At 44.7% G+C, this 18468-nt stretch overlaps 1 protein-coding gene across 1 annotated transcript; it reads left to right on the plus strand.

Annotated features, from left to right (window-relative positions):
- The first annotated feature begins 890 nt into the window (after positions 1–890).
- On the plus strand, positions 891–18119 carry Vcp (valosin containing protein). The gene is made up of 17 exons (XM_052717489.1): positions 891–1162; positions 6915–7026; positions 7254–7426; positions 8751–8893; positions 9381–9511; positions 10814–10945; positions 11318–11420; positions 12809–12942; positions 13021–13156; positions 13857–13969; positions 14394–14558; positions 14664–14786; positions 15056–15268; positions 15431–15739; positions 16014–16169; positions 17132–17286; positions 17441–18119. Exons 1-17 carry the CDS (start codon positions 1146–1148, stop codon positions 17544–17546), a joined length of 2421 nt encoding a protein of 806 aa, XP_052573449.1. The 5' UTR covers positions 891–1145; the 3' UTR covers positions 17547–18119.
- The last annotated feature ends 349 nt before the right edge of the window (positions 18120–18468 follow it).

Raw genomic sequence — 18468 nt, forward strand, 5'->3', positions numbered from 1 at the left:
GGTAAACAGCACCATACCCAGCTGATTTTGCTTTTTTTAAAAATTATATTTACTTAGTTTTGAAACAAGGTCTCACTATGTAGCCCTGGCTGGCTGCAACTCTTTTTTATAGACCAGGCTGATGTAAAACTCATAGAACAGAGATCCGTCTGCCTTTGCCTCCCAAGTGTTGAGATTAAAAACGTGCCACCACACTGCTTTAAAATTTTATTTTTGAGATACTGTTTTGACGCTAGGATTATAGATCTACGCCACTACGCCCGACCGGGTTTTGTTTTTCAGAAAAGATCCGGTATCCTGAGTTTATATCCAACTAATAATTCTCCAGCCTCTGCTTCCCAACTGCTAGGATTACAGACCTAGCCCGTCCACCACGCCCTTCGTTGGAGTCAGTGTTTTAAAGGAGCACGGAGGGTTAGTGCAGTGGAGTAAGAGGATCCCCAGGATTGGCGAGGAATGGACTACGTGGGTTATCATTACAACCCGACTAAAGTAATCAGGGTTCAGGCCATTGTGCCAGGTTCTTCCAGCAGCTTATAAACTAAGGAACCAATCAACTGGAGCCAAGTAGGAGAGGCCTCCCCCGGGGGGGGGGGCGGGGGGGGGAGTAAAGGCTCTTTTACCAGACGATCTGGCCGATTCCTTTTGCTGATTGGTCAAGGACCCCAATCCGTCGAGGAAGCGTAGTGCTGCGGCCAATTGACGTGGCGTTACTAGGCGTGTTGCAGCCTTGAGGCGGGGTCAGGCCACAGACGAATTTTCTGATTGGTTGTGGTCTGCGGGTTGCTGGGGAGAGGCACGGAGAGGCGGGCACGAGTCCCAAGGCAGGCGCTGATTGGTTGAGATGAGAGCAGCTTTCCTTCCGATGATTCGGCTCTTCTCGGCTCAGTCTCAGTGAAGCGTTTGCAGCCGTCGTTTGATTAGTCGCTGCCGCTGCCCCCCTCGCGGATCAGGAGCTAGCGTCTCCCGCCCGCCTGCCGCCCCGGTGCCGCTGGGAGGAAGCGAGAGGGAGGCTGCCTGAGGGTCTGTCACTGCTGTTGATCCACCGCCTGAGTGAGTCCAACCCGGGCCTAGCCGGTCGCCTGCCATTCTCGTAGCCGTTACCCTCAGGCCGCCACAGCCGCCGACCGGGACAGGCGCGCGCCATGGCCTCTGGAGCCGAGTGAGTATATGCGCGCGCACGGCCGCCCGCCCGCCCGCCCGCCGGCCGCGGCGGCGCGCTCCGTGGGATCCGCCGCGCTGGCTAGGCCCGGCAGGGCCGCGTCTGAGAGGCTAGGCCGGGAGGAGAGAGACGGAAGGGGAGGAAAGGGGCGAGTGAGGGCCTCGGGCCGGGCTGTGCACCCGCGCGCCCCCTAGGTCGGGCCCGCGCTGGGCCCGGGTCGGAGCCTGGGCAAGATGGTGCTGTGTCATGCAGGCCCCGGCCGGCCTGACTGGCTCCCTCGGCACGGCGGTCCCGGCCTACTCAGGCCTTAGGGTCCGCACTGCCGGCGCGGGGCTCTCTGGGGCTGGGACGCGCCGTTCGGCCACTTCGCCGACCGTACGCGGAAGACCCTGAGCCCGCGAAGAGAAAACACTGCGCGCCGCAGGCCCGGACCGGGCCCAGTGGGCGTGGACTTTGGGCCACGTGAAGGCCTCAGGGGCCCTGAGACTCCGGGGAAGCCCGGGTCAGCCTCGGTGGAGCCCGACGGCCTTGCCCGAGGTGGGCATCTTTTGCACCCTGGGTAGTGAGGGCCTGTTAGGGAGAGGGCAGGTCGTGCTGCTCTCAAATGGCCATTTTTTTCCACCACGTTAGGCCTGCTGTAAATACTAGGAAGCTTTACCTAGTACTAGTATTTTTTGCTGTGTCCAGAAAAGTGTTTTTCTATTTTAAGGTGCTGGAGTTAGAATCTGAGTTGGTTTTGTTTTGCTTTTGCTTTATTTAGGTTTCAGAGATGGCAGGTTAGAGTTGTCTTAACTCTTAAATAATTTTTAAAAACACATCTCTTCCCCCAAGCAGCTACTATCAGAGATTGTCCGCCCCTTTGGATTTTATGGCCCCAACTTTATCTTTCAGGAAAGCATCAAATAAAACCTAGTCACTTCAGCCCATTCAGTTTAGAAACTAGAGCTTCCCATACAAAAAACAAGCAAAAATCAGCAAGCCTAGGAAACTATTTTATACAAGTCTTCTCGTTGTTTTGAGGCGATTAAGTGTTTTAAGTTTCATTTCCTTGGGATAAAGAATTCACTCAGTTGCTTAGTTAAAAGGACTATTAATACTTTAAATAGCCAGGGTGGGTGGGGTGGTGTACACCTTTAATTCCATCACTTGAAAGAAAGTTCTAGGCTAGCCTGGTCTACATTGGGAGTTTCTGGGCTACATAGACCTTTCCTCAAAAAACAACAAAACATACTTTTTAAATATTCTGTAGTATTTTACCTTTTTTTTTTTTTCCCCCCGAGACAGGGTTTCTCTGTGTACTTTTGGTGCCTGTCCTGGATCTTGCTCAGTAGACCAGGCTGGCCTCAACTCACAGAGATCCGCCTGGTTTTGCCTCCCCAGTACTGGGATTAAAGGCGTGCACCACCACCACCACCCGGCTCCTTTTTTTTTTTTCTTTTAAATTATTACAATTTTGGTTTGTTTTTCGATACAGGGTTTCTCTGTAGCCCTGGCTGTCCTGTAACTCAATCTGTAGACTAGGCTGACCTCGAACTTGATCATCTGCTTCTGCTGGGATTAAAGACTTGCTCAATCACTGCCCAGTGTAGACCAGACTGGCCTCAAATTCAGCCATGTAGTCAAGGCTGTTTTTGAATTCCTGGTCTTGCTGACCCCCTCATCCCCCAAATAATGGGGTCATAAGAAAGTCACAGTATTCCCCACTTACATCCAGATATTTTTTAAATTAAAATTCCTGAAATCTGGCACATAGGCAGTTTCTACCTCTAAGTTGATGGTTCTTACCTGAACTACTTCCAAGTTCCCTTGTGTGGTCTTTGAGTTCTGGAAAGGACCTGAGTCCTGTAGATTGTAGGCGATTTCCCTAAAGAACATTTAGAGCTGCAGTTGCTCTCAGCTCTTAGAGGTTACCAGCTCTGCTCTCTATGGGTAGTTGAATTACAGGTCTTTAAGGGCATCCCACTATCTTTAGAGCCAGGGTCTGGACTGATAGTCAGATTGGAGGTTGACCTGAAATGCAGTTTTCTTTCTTTTCTTTTTTTTTTTCCTTTTGTTCTTTCTTGACAGGGTCTCTCAGTGTGACAGCCTGATTGTCCTGGTACTCGCTTAGTAGACTAGGCTGGCCAGTTCAAGTGCTACCATGCCCCGCTTCTGAAATGCAGTTTTGAGATTAAAATACAAAGTGATAACTTGAGGTATTATCTTCAATCCAGTCCTGTAAATAAAATAAGATGGGCAGCCTCTAGGGGAAGACATCTTGATAGATATGGGAAAGTAGAAAATTTGGTGGATTTACACTTTTATTTTTGTAATCTCAGCAGCATTGTGGCCAAAGTGACACACCCTTTGAACTGAGGAGGCAAGTTAGAGCTAAAGAAACTACTCTGGGAAACTAGTTTATCTAAAGTAATGGTTAAAGATGTAACATAGCTGAGTGGTGTGATGCATGCCTCTGATTTCAGTCAGGAGGCAGAGACTGGAGGATCACTGCAAGTTCAAGGTCAGCTTGGATTACATAGCCAGTCAGGGCTATATATAGCAAGACCCTTTATTAGAATAATAAAAACTCAACAAAATAGTCTGTGAGGGTAAGATGTTTTCAGTGTCAGTGCTTTTTTGTTTGATTTTTGCTGTCTCAGCTCCTAGAAAAATGTGATGCTTTGTAGATACCCATTTATGATTACTACTGTTATTGAAATAATCTTGCCATGCTACTCAGACTGGTCTGGAGTCTCCTGGCAGTTGCTAAGATACAGGCATGAAGCACTATGCCTGGCTTTTATTAATTTGTTGAAGAAATAGTTTTTTCTCCCCTTGATTTGCTTTTTCCATTGTTTGATCTCTATTTTAGTTAATACTCATGTTTCTCAAAGCTTGGAAGAAAAGTGTTTTGGGGTTTTGTTTGTTTCACTATATAGCCCTGGCCTGAAACTCTGTAGACCAAACTGGCTTCAAATGCATAATCTACCTGCCTCTTCCTCCCAAGTGCTAGGATTGAAGGCTTGTGCCACTGTTCCTGGCCAGAGGTAACTTTTCAAGGGAGAGAGTCCACTGAGTCTAGTAAGTGAAGGCTAGAAATGAACTAGTTATGACATTTGGTACCAGTGTAATGGGTTAGTAGGTAAAGGCACATGCTGCCAGACCTGACAACCTAGGTTCAATCCATTAAACCCACATGGTAGGAAGACAAAGCAACTACCATAACATATATATGGTCAGACAGATAAACATAAATAAATGTAGAAAGAAAGGAATTAGTATCACTGTCCAGTGACTAACACTAGCTTCTAGGAAAGTGATGGAAAATTAGTTGCTTGGGAGGAGCCCATAAGGTCTCACCAGTCCCTCAGTAGTTACTGGCAGCTAATGGTTTGCATGGGTAAAGGGACACATTTCCTAAAGTAGTGTAGCCACCGACAAGTTGCTCCTGTAAATAACCAACTCCTCATCGTGTGAGCTCTTAATGTACCTGATTGGTTCACATACACAAAGAATCACTAAAGAAAGAAGGGCAGCTGTTAGGAAGAGGAAGGGGATCGTGGGAGAGGGACAAAAGAGGGCTGTAGGGGCTAATATAAAAATACATGCATGTATGAAAATGTCAGTGAAACCCATCATGTATAATTAATACATGTGGTAATAAACATTAAAAAGGAACGTTTCTTTTCCTTTTTTTCTTTTTCCTCTTCAAGACGGGGTCTTTCTGTGCAACTCTGGCTGTCCTAGAACTCACTCTGTAGATGAGGCCGGCCTCAAACTCAGAGATCTGCCTCCCTTGAGTACTAGGATTAAAGGCTACACTGCCCAGCAGAGACTTAGCAGGGACTTAGGTTCTTCTTTCTTGTTTTTCGAGTCAGGGTTTCTCTGTGTAGCTTTGTCGAATTTCCTGGAACTCACTCTGTAGCCCAGGCTGGCCTTGAACTCACAGAGATCCGCCTGCCTCTGTCTCCCAGTGCTGGGATTAAAGGCGTGCGCCACCACCGCCCGGATTTGAGGATTTGAATTTTCCCATGTTTTAAAATTTCTTGATTTTGCCTGGCCTTTAATCCCAGCACTTGGGAGGCAGAGCCAGGCGGATTTCTGTGAGTTCAAGGCCAGCCTGGGCTACAGAGTGAGTTCCAGGAAAGGTGCAAAGCTACACAGAGAAACCCTGTCTCGAAAACAGCCCCCCCCCAAAAAAATTTTCTTGATTTTATTTCTGGATTAACCAAAGTCATGTGCTTCTACAGAAAGGCCAAGAAATTCCTTTTGAGTTAGATCCTCTTTCTGAAGGCTCTAGATGTGTTTTTGTCCTGTTGTATATTACTTTTTGTTGTGTGGGGGTTTTTTTTGGGGGGGGGGGGGCGTGTTCAAGACAGGGTTTCAGTCCTGGCTGTCCTGGAAATACTAGACCAGGCTGGCCTTGAACTCATAATAGAGATCTGCCTGCCTCTGCCTCCTGAGTACTAGGATTAAAGTGCACCACCACCCCTGGCTTTGTTGTATGTTGTTTTGTGCTTGGTGTTCTTGTGGTACTAGGAATCACTCTTGGATTCATCATATCTTGGTTTATTTTTTGAGGAGGGTAATGTTAAAAATTGTGTTGTTGTTGTACTGAGGTTTACTTGATGGAACATGGCCTTCCTAAACCTTCTCTGGCTCACTTCATTCCCTTGAAAGACAAGCAGTAAGAAAACTTTTTCAAAGCTCTGGAATTAATCATGGTGACCATGTGCCAGGCATTGTGAAAGCATTTACTTTTTTTTAATCTTATTTAAAAGAATGAACCTTGCCGGGCGGTGGTGTCGCACACCTTTAATCCCAGCACTCGGGAGGCAGAGCCAGGCGGATCTCTGTGAGTTCCAGGCCAGCCTGGGCTACCAAGTGAGTCCCAGGAAAGGCGCAAAGCTACACAGAGAAACCCTGTCTCGAAAAACCAAAAAAAAAAAAAAAAAAAAAGAATGAACCTTGCTGGGCGTGGTAGCACACGCCTTGTAAGGCAGAGGCAGGTGGATCTCTGAGTTCAAGGCCAGTCTGGTCCACAGAGTGAGTTTCAGGATAGTCTTCAAAGCTACACAGAGAAACTCTGTCTCGAAAAACAACAAAAAGAATGAACCTTAAGTAGGTTATAATCTTCATTTTACAGATGAGGCAGTCCAGAGAAGTTAACTAGTATGATCTCGATCACAACTAAGCATAGCCAGAGTTTAAATTTACACCTAATAGGTCTGGCTGTAGAGCCCCTGTTCTGTATAGTCTTTTTTTTGGGGGGGGAGGGATTTCGAGACAGGGTTTCTCTGTGTAGCTTTGCGCTTTTCCTGGAACTTGCTTTGGAGACCAGGCTGGCCTCGAACTCACAGAGATCCACCTGCCTCTGCCTCCAAGTGCTGGGATTAAAGGTGTACGCCACCACCACCCCCCACCCCCCCCACCCCCACCTGTATAGTCTTAAGAGTCTAATTTTTCTCTGATTGCTGTTGAGCCTTTATTTCTGTTATGCCTTTTAATATTTGGCCAGTTTCCTGACCTTGGGATAGGATCCCAGGGGCCTAGCAGAATGGAACAGCACTCAAAATATTAAGATACTGGAATGGGAATGAGATAAATGCTGACTATGTTCCTCATGAGCTTGGCTGGATTTCTTTTATCCGAGCTTTTAAGCTTCATCTATTCATTCTTTCTTGCCTAAGTGAATCTTAGATTGGTGGGGCTCAGTATCTGTTAGGCCTGATCTCAGTTTTTTTTTGTTTGTTTGTTTTGTTTTTCCTTCTAGTTCAAAAGGCGATGATTTATCAACAGCCATTCTCAAACAAAAGAACCGTCCCAATCGGTTAATTGTTGATGAAGCCATCAATGAAGATAATAGTGTGGTGTCCTTGTCCCAGGTAAGTTGAGTGTACAGTCCAGTCTTTACTTCACTTAAATAGAGAGATTTCCCCAGCTTTCTATTGTCATTTTTCTTGCAGTGACAGATAAAGTTGGGTTTATAGGGAATTCTAGCCTAGAGGGGTTCTGACAGATAAAGTGGGGTTTATAGGGAATTCTAGCCTAGAGGGGTTCTGCCTACCTAAAGGTCAGTGACCCAAAGTCCTTAACCATGTTTTTTCCTTAGCCCAAGATGGATGAACTGCAGTTATTCCGTGGTGACACAGTGTTGCTAAAAGGAAAGAAGAGACGGGAAGCTGTGTGCATTGTACTTTCTGATGACACATGTTCTGATGAGAAGATTCGAATGAATAGAGTTGTTCGGAATAACCTCCGTGTTCGCCTAGGGGATGTCATCAGGTGTGTTGGCGTGGGGGATGGATTCTTGACCTCGTAGGGATGTGAGGCCAGATTCTATACCTTGCATTATAAACATCATCCCCCCCCCTCTATTACAACCAGGATGGAATGCTTGGCAGCTGCATATGTAGGAAGTCACCTGGTCATGAGGAAGACTCATGTTTCCAGGGTTTTCTGTAGGTGGCATTACCTTTCTAGACTTAAGAATCTACCTCTACATGGTCCTTAGGATAAATCGGCATTTCCATGGCTTTCTTGATGCCTCTGGTTTTTTTTGTTTTTGTTTTTGTTTTTTGTTTTTCTTTTATTATAAAGAAAACTTTTAATTGAGGCGGCTCACTTACAGTTTCAGAGGTTTAGTCCATTATCATCATGGTGGGGAGCGTGGTGGCATGCAGGCAGACATGGTGCTGGAGTAGCTGGCCTCTGTTGTTTTTTTCCCCCTCAACTGGGGAAGTATAATCCCTCTACTTATAACTGGATTTGGTGGTGGGTGCATACCTTAAATCCCAGCACTTGGGCCACAGAGACAGGTGGGTCTATGATGGTCTACATAGTAAGACCCTGTCTCCAAAAAGGAAAAGGAAAGCAAAAAAGAGAAACCTGGGGGAGCGGAGTATAGTTACAGTTAGAACTAGGATTGCTTTAGTATGAATGATTTTGGTTGTTTTACCCAGCTAGGCATGAGGCTTCCACAGTCTCCAGTTACCTGGCCAGGACCATTGAAGTTTCTGAAGTTTTTAATTTAAGTACCTTCTTGAGACTGCTTGGTCACTTTCTCAAGGTGTTTTGATCTTGTGATTGAGAATTTTTTTCATTTCTTTCACTTAACATCAAAAGTTTTCACTTGTCAAACCTTGCCTCACTTGTCAAACCTTGCCATCCCCTTTCCCCCTTGTAAAACTGGGTTATCAATATTAGTTAGAAGGCCAGACAGGGTGGCACGTGCCTATATTTCCAGTAACCTCGGCACTTGGGAGAGACAGGAAATTGTCAGTATTAACTAGAAAGGATTATCCTTGAATATCACATATTAAAGATCCCAGTAGTAGAGCTGTGCATATGTGGGGCTTCAGATATTTTTAAGTTTGCCTTAGTGGTGAGTGGACTTCTATTATCTCATGTGGATGTGACTTGTCTTGGTTCTGCTTGGCTGTTCCTTTGCCTCCTCTTCCCACCCTGCTTTCCTTCTTCTCTCCACCTAAGGCCATCCCTGCCTTTTCTCTCTCGCTTGCCATCAGCTGTCTGTGCCAGGCCCTTTCGGACACCCAGTGCTTGGGGCTGCAGTGTGGTTGGTAATATGGAGTCTGCTTGTCATCCTCAGCATCCAGCCATGCCCTGATGTAAAGTATGGCAAACGTATCCATGTGCTACCCATCGATGACACGGTGGAAGGCATCACTGGCAATCTCTTTGAGGTATACCTTAAGCCGTACTTCCTGGAAGCTTATCGACCCATCCGGAAAGGTGAGAGAAACTGAGTTTAAGAATGGTTGTTACTTGAGTAAACTTTGGAACAATTCCATGTTTTCATATGTATGAGCATGCATATATGTATCCTGTACACATACTTAATTGTCTGCCCTCTTAGATCCTTCTGTGCTCCAGGATAGTAAGTAGTTCTCAAGTATCTCTGAAGGATGATCTGCTTTTACTGGCTGTCAAGTTGAAACTGTACAGCTCTACCATTGTTGGTTGTAGTGAAAGCTTAGGCTGTCTATACCATAATAGTTAAAAGGGACTTTTGTCATATCTTTTCTGTATACTAGTCTGGCGTAGCAGAAGAATGCAGTATAGATTGGAGTTTTACTATTGCCTGTTATTGGGAAGGAGGGTATATGAGTAGTATCTACTGAGTGAGCTTTGTATTTTAGATCATGGGGTCTAGTGAAGAATTTCACTACGTCTTGTACTTGACACCTCTAATTTCACTTTATATTGCTTTGCATTATAGGAGATATTTTCCTTGTCCGGGGTGGCATGCGTGCTGTGGAGTTCAAAGTAGTAGAGACAGATCCCAGTCCTTACTGTATTGTTGCTCCAGACACAGTGATCCACTGTGAAGGGGAGCCAATCAAGCGAGAGGTGAGTTATTCCCTGATCCTATTTCCTAACAAGATGTAAATGATTGGCACTGAGTATGGTGGTACATGCCAGTAATCCTAATGCTTAGGAGGTGGAAATAGGATTGCTGTAAGTTTTGAGTCCAGCATGAAGGTCTGTGAAGTGAGATCCTGTCTCAAAAATATAAATGGGTTGGAGAGATGGCTTGGTGATTAAGAGCATTGACTGTTCTTCCAGAGGACCTAGGTTCAATTCCCAGCACCCACATGACTGTATTTGATCATATTATCCCTCTCATTATTACTTCTTTCACCCCCCACCGATTTATTTATTTATTTATTTATTTATTTATTTATTTATTTATTCATTCATTCATTCATTCATTCATTCATTCATTCATTCATTTATTTATTGAGACAGGGTTCTTTGTGTAACAGTCCTGAATGTCCTGGAACTTGCTTTGGAGACCAGGCTGGCCTCAAACTCACAGAGATCCCACCTGGCTCTGCCTCCCAAGTTCTGGGATTAAAGATGTACTCTGCCACTGCCCAGCTTGTTTGTTTTTGAGACAGGGTCTCACTATGTCACTTAGACTCAGATATCTGCCTGCCTCTGCCTCCCAAGCTGGGATTAAAGGCATGTGCCACTATGCCTAATTCCATTGATTTCCACCTTGGTTCTGCTTTCATGTCTCTGTTTTCCTTTTTTTTTTAATTTTTTTCATTTTATTTATTTATTTATGGTGGCCTACTGAATTTATTTGGAATTGATCATTGCTATGTGGGGGAAGGTTATTGAACAGCTACAGCTTACCAGTGGCTGTACCACTAAGGAATATGATTCCATCTCCCAGCAGTCATCATTAACTGCCTGTAACTCCTCAGGGTGGGGTGGTACCTTATGAACACCCCCCCCCTTCCTTTCAAAATGGGTGTTGATGGGCCCAATCATGTATAGATCAGCTTTAGTTTTTTTTTAGGCATCCTTTATCAATAAGACTAAGGACTATGAGAGAGGAGGGTTTTTTGTTGTTGTTTTGGTTTGGTTTCTTTTCCTTGATAGAGTATTGCTTTATAGGCTGTCTGGAACTCACTTTGTAGCCTGAGCTTGCCTCAGATTTGGTCTCTCTGCCTTTGCCTTCCAAGTGCTGAGATTACAGGCATGTGCCATTATACCTGGCTTAAGATGAGATCAGTGTAGAAGAGAACCTTCTTATACAGCATGTTTTTCCCACACCAATAGTGGGAGGATTTAGAGAAATTGTATATTTGCTAACAATACTGTTCCTGTTTTTGTTCTTTCTTTCTATTCTTCCATATTCAGGATGAGGAAGAGTCCTTGAATGAAGTAGGCTATGATGACATTGGTGGCTGCAGGAAGCAGCTAGCTCAGATAAAGGAGATGGTGGAACTGCCACTGAGACATCCTGCACTCTTTAAGGCAATTGGTGTAAAGGTGAGCATCCTGAGCTCTGAGGATTCTAGGAGGGTGCTTAATAACTCAAGTGTCTAATCAGTGGTGTGACTGATTCCAAAGAGATAATATATTCTTTGGGTTTATAGAAGGTTCTAAATTCACAGAGGCCAGAAGAATGTATCATATCTACCAGAACTGGAGTTGCAGGTGGTTATCAGAACCAAACTTGAGTCCTATGGAAGGAGCAGCCAGTGCTCTTAAATGCTCTCAAGCCTCTAGAGGCTTAAATGGTATCAGGGTAGAGCCCTGGTTCTCAGCCCTCACTAAAGCCGTTGTCAAGCTAGTTTATTAGGATGGATGGAGTTGGGGGAAGGTAAGCTCCTGACCCTAACCAATCTGTACTGTCCTCAGCCTCCTCGGGGAATCTTGCTATATGGACCTCCTGGGACAGGGAAAACCCTGATTGCCCGAGCTGTGGCAAATGAAACTGGAGCCTTCTTCTTCCTGATCAATGGTAAGAAACTTGCTCCATCTAGTATCTGTCTAGACCCATTTCTGAGTTGGACAGCTCACAGACATATCCATTTGCACCCATACCCTTCAGCACATTTTAAAAAATTGTTTTATTTTGACAAGTTTGTTCTGTTTTGTTTGCATTTACGTCTGTATACCATATGAGTGCAGTGCCTGTGGAGGCCAGAAAAGAGCATCAGATCCTCTAGAACTGGAGTTAAAGCTGAATGTGAACTACCATATAGGTGCTGGGAACTGAACTGGTACCTCTAGCAGAGTAGCCAGTGTTCTTAACTGCTGAGGCATCTCTCCAGCCTAGCTTTTAGCCCTTTTTGTGTGTTTGTGTATGTGTTCTTGTGTAGGGGTATGCATACACAGGTTCAGAGGATAATCTCATGTTCTTCAGATGCATTCTACCTTTTTAGAGACAAAGTCTCAAACCTGGAACTGTTCAAGTATATTAGGTTGACTAACCAGCTAGCCCTAAGAATCCACCTACCTCTCCAGTGCTGGGTTTACAAATGTATGTCACCCACCATACCTGTTTTTCTCTAACTTGGGTATTTATGCTTCTAAAGTGGGCTCTTTAGCACCTGAGCTATCTCTATAGCCTCACTTAAGCATTTTCTGATGAATGAGTATGTTTTCAGGGTGAGGGATGAAGGGTGGGGTGAGATAGAGGTTGAGACATGGCCCTGGCTAATTTGCTTTGTAGTACAGGCTGACCTTAAACTCACAGAAAACCACCTGCCTCTGCCTCCCAAGTGCTGGGGTTCTCTGTCTTTTTTTTTTTTCCCTTGAGAAAGATTGTGGATGATAACCTGAAGCATGTCTTTTTTTTTTTTTTTTTTTTTTTTTAATATATTTTGTTTGTGTTTTGTTTTGTTTTTGAGGCAGAATTTCTCTTAATGTAGTTCTGGCTATCCTGGAACTCAGATCCACCTGCCTCTGCCTCCTGAGTCCTGGGGTTAAAGTCATGCACCACCACCACCACCACCACAATAAATCTGTATCCCCCGCCCCTCCCCAGGGTTTCTCTGTAGCTTTGTGCCTGTCCTGGAACTCACTCTGTAGCCCAGGCGGGCCTCGAACTCACAGAGATTCACCTGCTTCTGCCTCCTGAGTGCTGGGATTAAAGGCGTGCGCCTCCACTGCCCGGCTGAGAGGAGGGATTTTTCTCGCCTTTAAAAAAGTTATTTTATTAATTTATTGTGTTTGTATGATCATGCACACATGGAAGTCAGTGGACAATTTGAGGGTATTATTAGTTTCTTCTTTTTACCACGTGGGGTCTAGGATTAAACTTTGGTTATCAGGCTTTGTTACAAGCACCTTGACCCCATAAGCTACCTCATTGGCCCTGTCATTGTCTATTCTATATCTTTTCAGGTCCTGAGATCATGAGCAAATTGGCTGGCGAGTCAGAGAGCAACCTTCGAAAAGCCTTTGAGGAAGCTGAAAAGAATGCTCCTGCTATCATCTTCATTGATGAGCTTGATGCCATTGCGCCCAAAAGAGAGAAAGTAGGAACTTTCCTAAGGGAATGGTGGGGACTTGAAAGGCCCTGACTTAGCTTCTAACCAGACATACTGTCTTCACAGACTCATGGGGAAGTGGAACGTCGTATCGTGTCTCAGTTGTTGACCCTTATGGATGGCCTAAAGCAGAGAGCACATGTGATAGTTATGGCAGCAACCAATAGACCCAATAGCATTGACCCGGCCCTACGGCGATTTGGTAAAGATCTCAAATTCTTTCCAACTTGTTCTTTTTGTTTGTTTAGTTTTTCAAGACAGGGTTTCTCTGTGTGTATCCCTGGCTTCCATGGAACTCTCTGTAGACCAAGCTGGCCTTGAACTCAGAGATCTACCTGCCTCTGCCTCTTGACTGATGGGATTAAAGGTGTATACCACCACTGCCCAACCCAACTTGTTCTTACTCATTGGTATATTATAGTTCTGGTTTGATTTCCTTATCTCACCTCTGTCTTTGATCGAGTTACTTAATCCTCAGAATTTCTTTTAAGTTCTTTGCCATGGCAGGGCCTAAGGTCTTTTTCCGTTCTGTATTCCCTCTATAACAGTGGTTCTTAACCTTCCTGATGCTGCCACCTTTTAACGCAGTTCCTCATTTGTGGTGAGCCCCCCAAGCATAAAATTACTTCATTGCTACTTTCATGACTATAATTTTGCTACTGTTATGAATCATAATGTAAATATCTGATATGGGACCCTTGTGAAAGGGCCCTTTGACCCAAAAGGGGTTGGTGACCCACAGGTTAAGAACCACTGATCTAGAGTAACCACCTATCTCGGTTTGCCTAAACCTGAAGGATTCCAGGTTGTGAGGTGTTAATGTTAACTCTAAATAAGAGTTCTGGAGTGACTTCTGTAGACCAGAAATTACCACTGTTTTACATTCCTGCATTGTCCCACAGGTCGCTTTGACAGAGAGGTAGATATTGGAATTCCTGATGCTACGGGACGCTTGGAAATTCTTCAGATCCATACCAAGAACATGAAACTGGCAGATGATGTGGACTTGGAACAGGTGGAGTGGTGATGATGGCTGGTCAAAACTTAGGGTAGCTCTGTTTTAAGGAAGTTGCAAGGGACTACAAACATAGCCTAAGATGAGAAGATTTCAGTCAGTAATTCCAGAACTTTGGGAGAGTGAGGCAGAAGGATCTTGAGTTTAAGGCCAGTGTGGACTACATGGCAAGATCCTGTCTTTTCATTTTTTTAGATCTGGATGGAGATTATTTTGATTTCAGGGCAGGAATATGCTTCTTAGTTGTGTTAGAGTAAGTATGAGTTGTTGGAGCAGCTTTATTTCTAGCTCCCAAATCCAGACTTGGGTATTTAACCCCTTTGCCAGTAAAAGGTCTGCTAAAGTATATTTCTTCAAGAAAATAGGAATCAGATAGGAATCATGGGATGGAGTCAAGATTCTGTTTTTGATCTTCTCTCTGAAGGTAGCCAATGAGACTCATGGCCATGTGGGTGCTGATTTGGCAGCTCTGTGTTCAGAGGCTGCTCTTCAGGCCATCCGGAAAAAAATGGACCTCATTGACCTTGAGGATGAGACCATTGATGCTGAGGTCATGAATTCCTTGGCAGTTACTATGGATGACTTCCGGGTAAGGACCATATCCCCAAATTCGGGACACAAATATGTATTTTGTTGTGTGCAAACCCCCCCCCCCCCCCCCCCCCATCCTCACTTTCTCAAACATCCTTTTTAGTGGGCCTTGAGTCAAAGCAATCCATCAGCACTTCGGGAAACTGTGGTCGAGGTGCCGCAAGTAACCTGGGAAGACATTGGAGGCCTGGAGGATGTCAAACGGGAGCTTCAGGAGCTGGTTCAGGTAGAATAATTTGCTCTAGGGTGGTGGTGGGTCATAGCCTCAGTATGTAGTAATTGGCTTTTTGGTCTCAGACTCAAATTTATTTAGAATTGTGAGTACAACTCAGAAGCCTACTGTTAACCAGTTTTAGATAGTAAGGAGCCTATCTTTAAAAAACTTGCACCATAGACCATAGGATATACCATAAAGTAGATGATATGCTTCTGATTGTTAATGATTTTATTTCAAATATGGAGGTTGCCCTTAAATCATCTTTGTTTTTCTTCTAGTATCCTGTGGAGCATCCAGACAAATTCCTCAAATTTGGCATGACTCCTTCCAAAGGTGTTCTTTTCTATGGACCTCCTGGTTGTGGGAAGACCTTGCTGGCCAAAGCCATTGCTAATGAATGCCAAGCTAACTTTATCTCCATCAAGGGCCCTGAGCTGCTCACCATGTGGTTTGGGGAATCTGAGGCCAATGTCAGAGAAATATTTGACAAGGTGAGCTATCAGAGGCTGGCTGATGTTCATATGTTTGGGGGCATGGTAGTGTAAGAGGTTTTTTCTCCAGAGTCAAAACCTTTTTATTACAGGAAGCTCAGTTGGGGCTTGGTGATAATCTAGTTGTGTTAATATTTGAGTTGATCTCTTTCTCTCTCACAGGCACGGCAAGCTGCCCCTTGCGTACTCTTCTTTGATGAGTTAGATTCAATTGCCAAGGCTCGTGGTGGTAATATTGGAGATGGTGGTGGAGCTGCTGACCGAGTCATCAATCAGATCCTGACAGAAATGGATGGCATGTCCACAAAAAAGAATGTGTTTATCATTGGAGCTACCAACCGGCCTGATATCATTGATCCTGCTATCCTAAGACCTGGCCGTCTTGATCAGCTCATCTATATCCCACTTCCTGATGAGAAGTCCCGTGTTGCCATCCTAAAAGCTAACCTGCGCAAGTCCCCAGTTGCCAAGGTGGGTGCACAGTTATCAGTCATAGGGACTTTTTTTTCCTAGGAAGCTAATGTAGAATGTTCTTAGATTGCTGGATAGGATACCATTGGGGATTATTTCTGGGTTAGCTAAAGGGAACATGAAAGATTTGTGAATTTTAGGATAATTTAAGAAATACAGAATAAAATGGGGTGGCAGAGGCAGGAGCAAGTGTATGTAGAGTGGATAGCCCAAAGATCTGTATGCCCCATGGGAGGAAGGCACAATGCTAATGTAGCTCTTTTGCTTCCTTTAGGATGTGGATTTGGAGTTCCTGGCTAAGATGACCAATGGCTTTTCTGGAGCTGATCTGACAGAGATTTGCCAGCGTGCTTGTAAACTGGCCATTCGTGAATCTATCGAGAGTGAGATTAGGCGAGAACGAGAGAGGCAGACAAATCCGTCAGCTATGGTGAGTCAGTACACTATCCAAATATGCCAGTCTGGGGACCATTGTCCATGATCCAGAGTTGAGAGTGGAACGTATTAGAAAGGTCCCTTGACTGAGAAGACATTAAGCAGGGTATCTAAGAAAATGAATACTAAACAGCTAAGCTGGGGGTGGTGCATACTTATTCCAGCTCTCAGTGGTGAAAGCAGGAAGATTGAGAAGTACAGGACCAACCTGGACTACATGAGATTGTCTCAGAAAAAAGGATGTAAACCCATGTAGGAGAGATGGGTTGGCAATGTTCTCAGTTTAAACTTGATGCCTTGAGGGATCTGACACCCTCATACAGACATACATGCAGGCAAAACCCCAATGTACATTAAATAGATAAATGAATCTTAAGAAAAGAATTGAAAAAATCAGAATGTTTGAAGACAGAATTTCCAGGCCAGTCTAGGCCTGGTCTCAAAAATAAAAAGCAACTGCAAAGTATATGTTACTGGAAGTAAAGTTTCTAGGTGGAACAGTGTACAATACAGTATGTAATGAGCATTGAAGAGCTGTTGACACTCTGATTCTAAAGTTGAGATTTATTAAGGTACAGTAGTCTATCAGCTACACACCCTTTCTAGGAACCAATTTCTGTTTCTCACACATCTAAGTTTGTTAACTGCTACAGCAGGAGCAAAATGTTCTCTTAGGAAACTTTAATCAATATCTCTTTCTTTTCTTAAGTCCCTGGCAACCAGTGATAAGAATTCTATCTGTATAGTTTTCCCATTTCCAGGATGCACTGGCACATTTTTAAACAGAGCAGTGGTCTACTTTTAGGAAGTTTGGCCTGGAATCTGATTAAGGTTGGATTGGAGATGGAGAGTCAAAGATCAATAAACTGCTGCAATAATGGGAGTGTAAGGAGGCCAGGGATAGACTGCAAGCTAGGTCCTAACTAGCATAGTGGTCTGTGCTTATCAACTTTACAGGAAGTAGAAGAGGATGATCCAGTGCCTGAGATCCGCAGAGATCACTTTGAAGAAGCCATGCGCTTTGCCCGTCGTTCTGTCAGTGATAATGACATTCGGAAGTATGAAATGTTCGCCCAGACACTTCAGCAAAGTCGAGGTTTTGGCAGCTTCAGGTAATCTTGTTGGTGGCAATGGGCAGTTGCTAAGTTGCTTGGGGGACTTGTAGAAACAGTGGTGGGAGTCATAGGGAGGCTAGAGTAGTAGTTGTGAAACCTTGCACTGGCCCTATCCATATCCTCTTTTTTTGGCTTTCTTTTGTATATACAGATTCCCTTCAGGGAACCAGGGTGGAGCTGGCCCCAGCCAGGGCAGTGGAGGTGGCACAGGTGGCAGTGTGTACACAGAAGACAATGACGATGACCTGTATGGCTAAGTGATGTGCCAGCATGCAGCGAGCTGGCCTGGCTGGACCTTGTTCCCTGGGGGTGGGAGCGCTTACCCAAGAGGGACCAGGGGTGTACCCATGGCCTGTTCCATTCCTCAGTCTGAACAGTTCAGCTCCAGTCAGACTCTGGACAGGGGTTTTCTGTTGCAAAAAAATTACAAAAGCGATAAAATAAAAGTGATTTTCATTTGGGAGGTGAAGAGTGAATTACCAGCAAGGAATTGGGCCTTGGGCCTACTACACCATTTCTGTTGTAGTTTGGGGTGGTGCAGGCAACCTGTGGGGTGTGAACCAAGGCACCCTCACCATCACCACACACAGTAAAGTATCTGTACTTCTCTCAATGCTGCCCAAGCCCTCCCTTCCCCTAGCCAACCTGGGTAGGTGGACGAGGGGTCACAGTTTGCTGGGTGTTTATATAGAAAGTAGGTTGATTTTATTTTACATGCTTTTAAGTTACTGTTGGAAGACTAATCATAAGCAGTTTCTAAACCAAAAAAATTAAAAATTAAAAAAAAATGACATGTTGTAAAAGGACAATAAATGTTGGGTCAAAATGGAGCCTGAGTCCTGGCCACTGTGCCTCTTCTTTTTCTGGCTATTGAGTATACGCAGGGGCCCAAACAAAAGTTCACACTTGAAAAAATACCTGATTTTGTGTAAGTGTGGTTGGCATGCAAGTAGTTTAGAGGACAATGTTGGGTGTCAGTCCTCTCACCTTCACCTTTTTTGATACTAGGTCTCTTTGCTGTTTCTTACACCTGGCTTGCGAGTCTTTTTGGGTTCTCTCTCTCTCTCTTTCTCTCTCTTTTTCCTTGAGACAGGGTTTCTCTGTCTGTGTAAGAGCCTTGGTTGTCTTGGAACTCACTCTGTAGACCAGGCTGGCCTCAAACTCACAGAGATCCACCTG

This window comes from Peromyscus californicus, unplaced genomic scaffold (genome assembly GCF_007827085.1).
Source record: "Peromyscus californicus insignis strain IS unplaced genomic scaffold, ASM782708v3 Scaffold_5__1_contigs__length_169319896, whole genome shotgun sequence".
Lineage (NCBI taxonomy): Eukaryota > Metazoa > Chordata > Mammalia > Rodentia > Cricetidae > Peromyscus > Peromyscus californicus.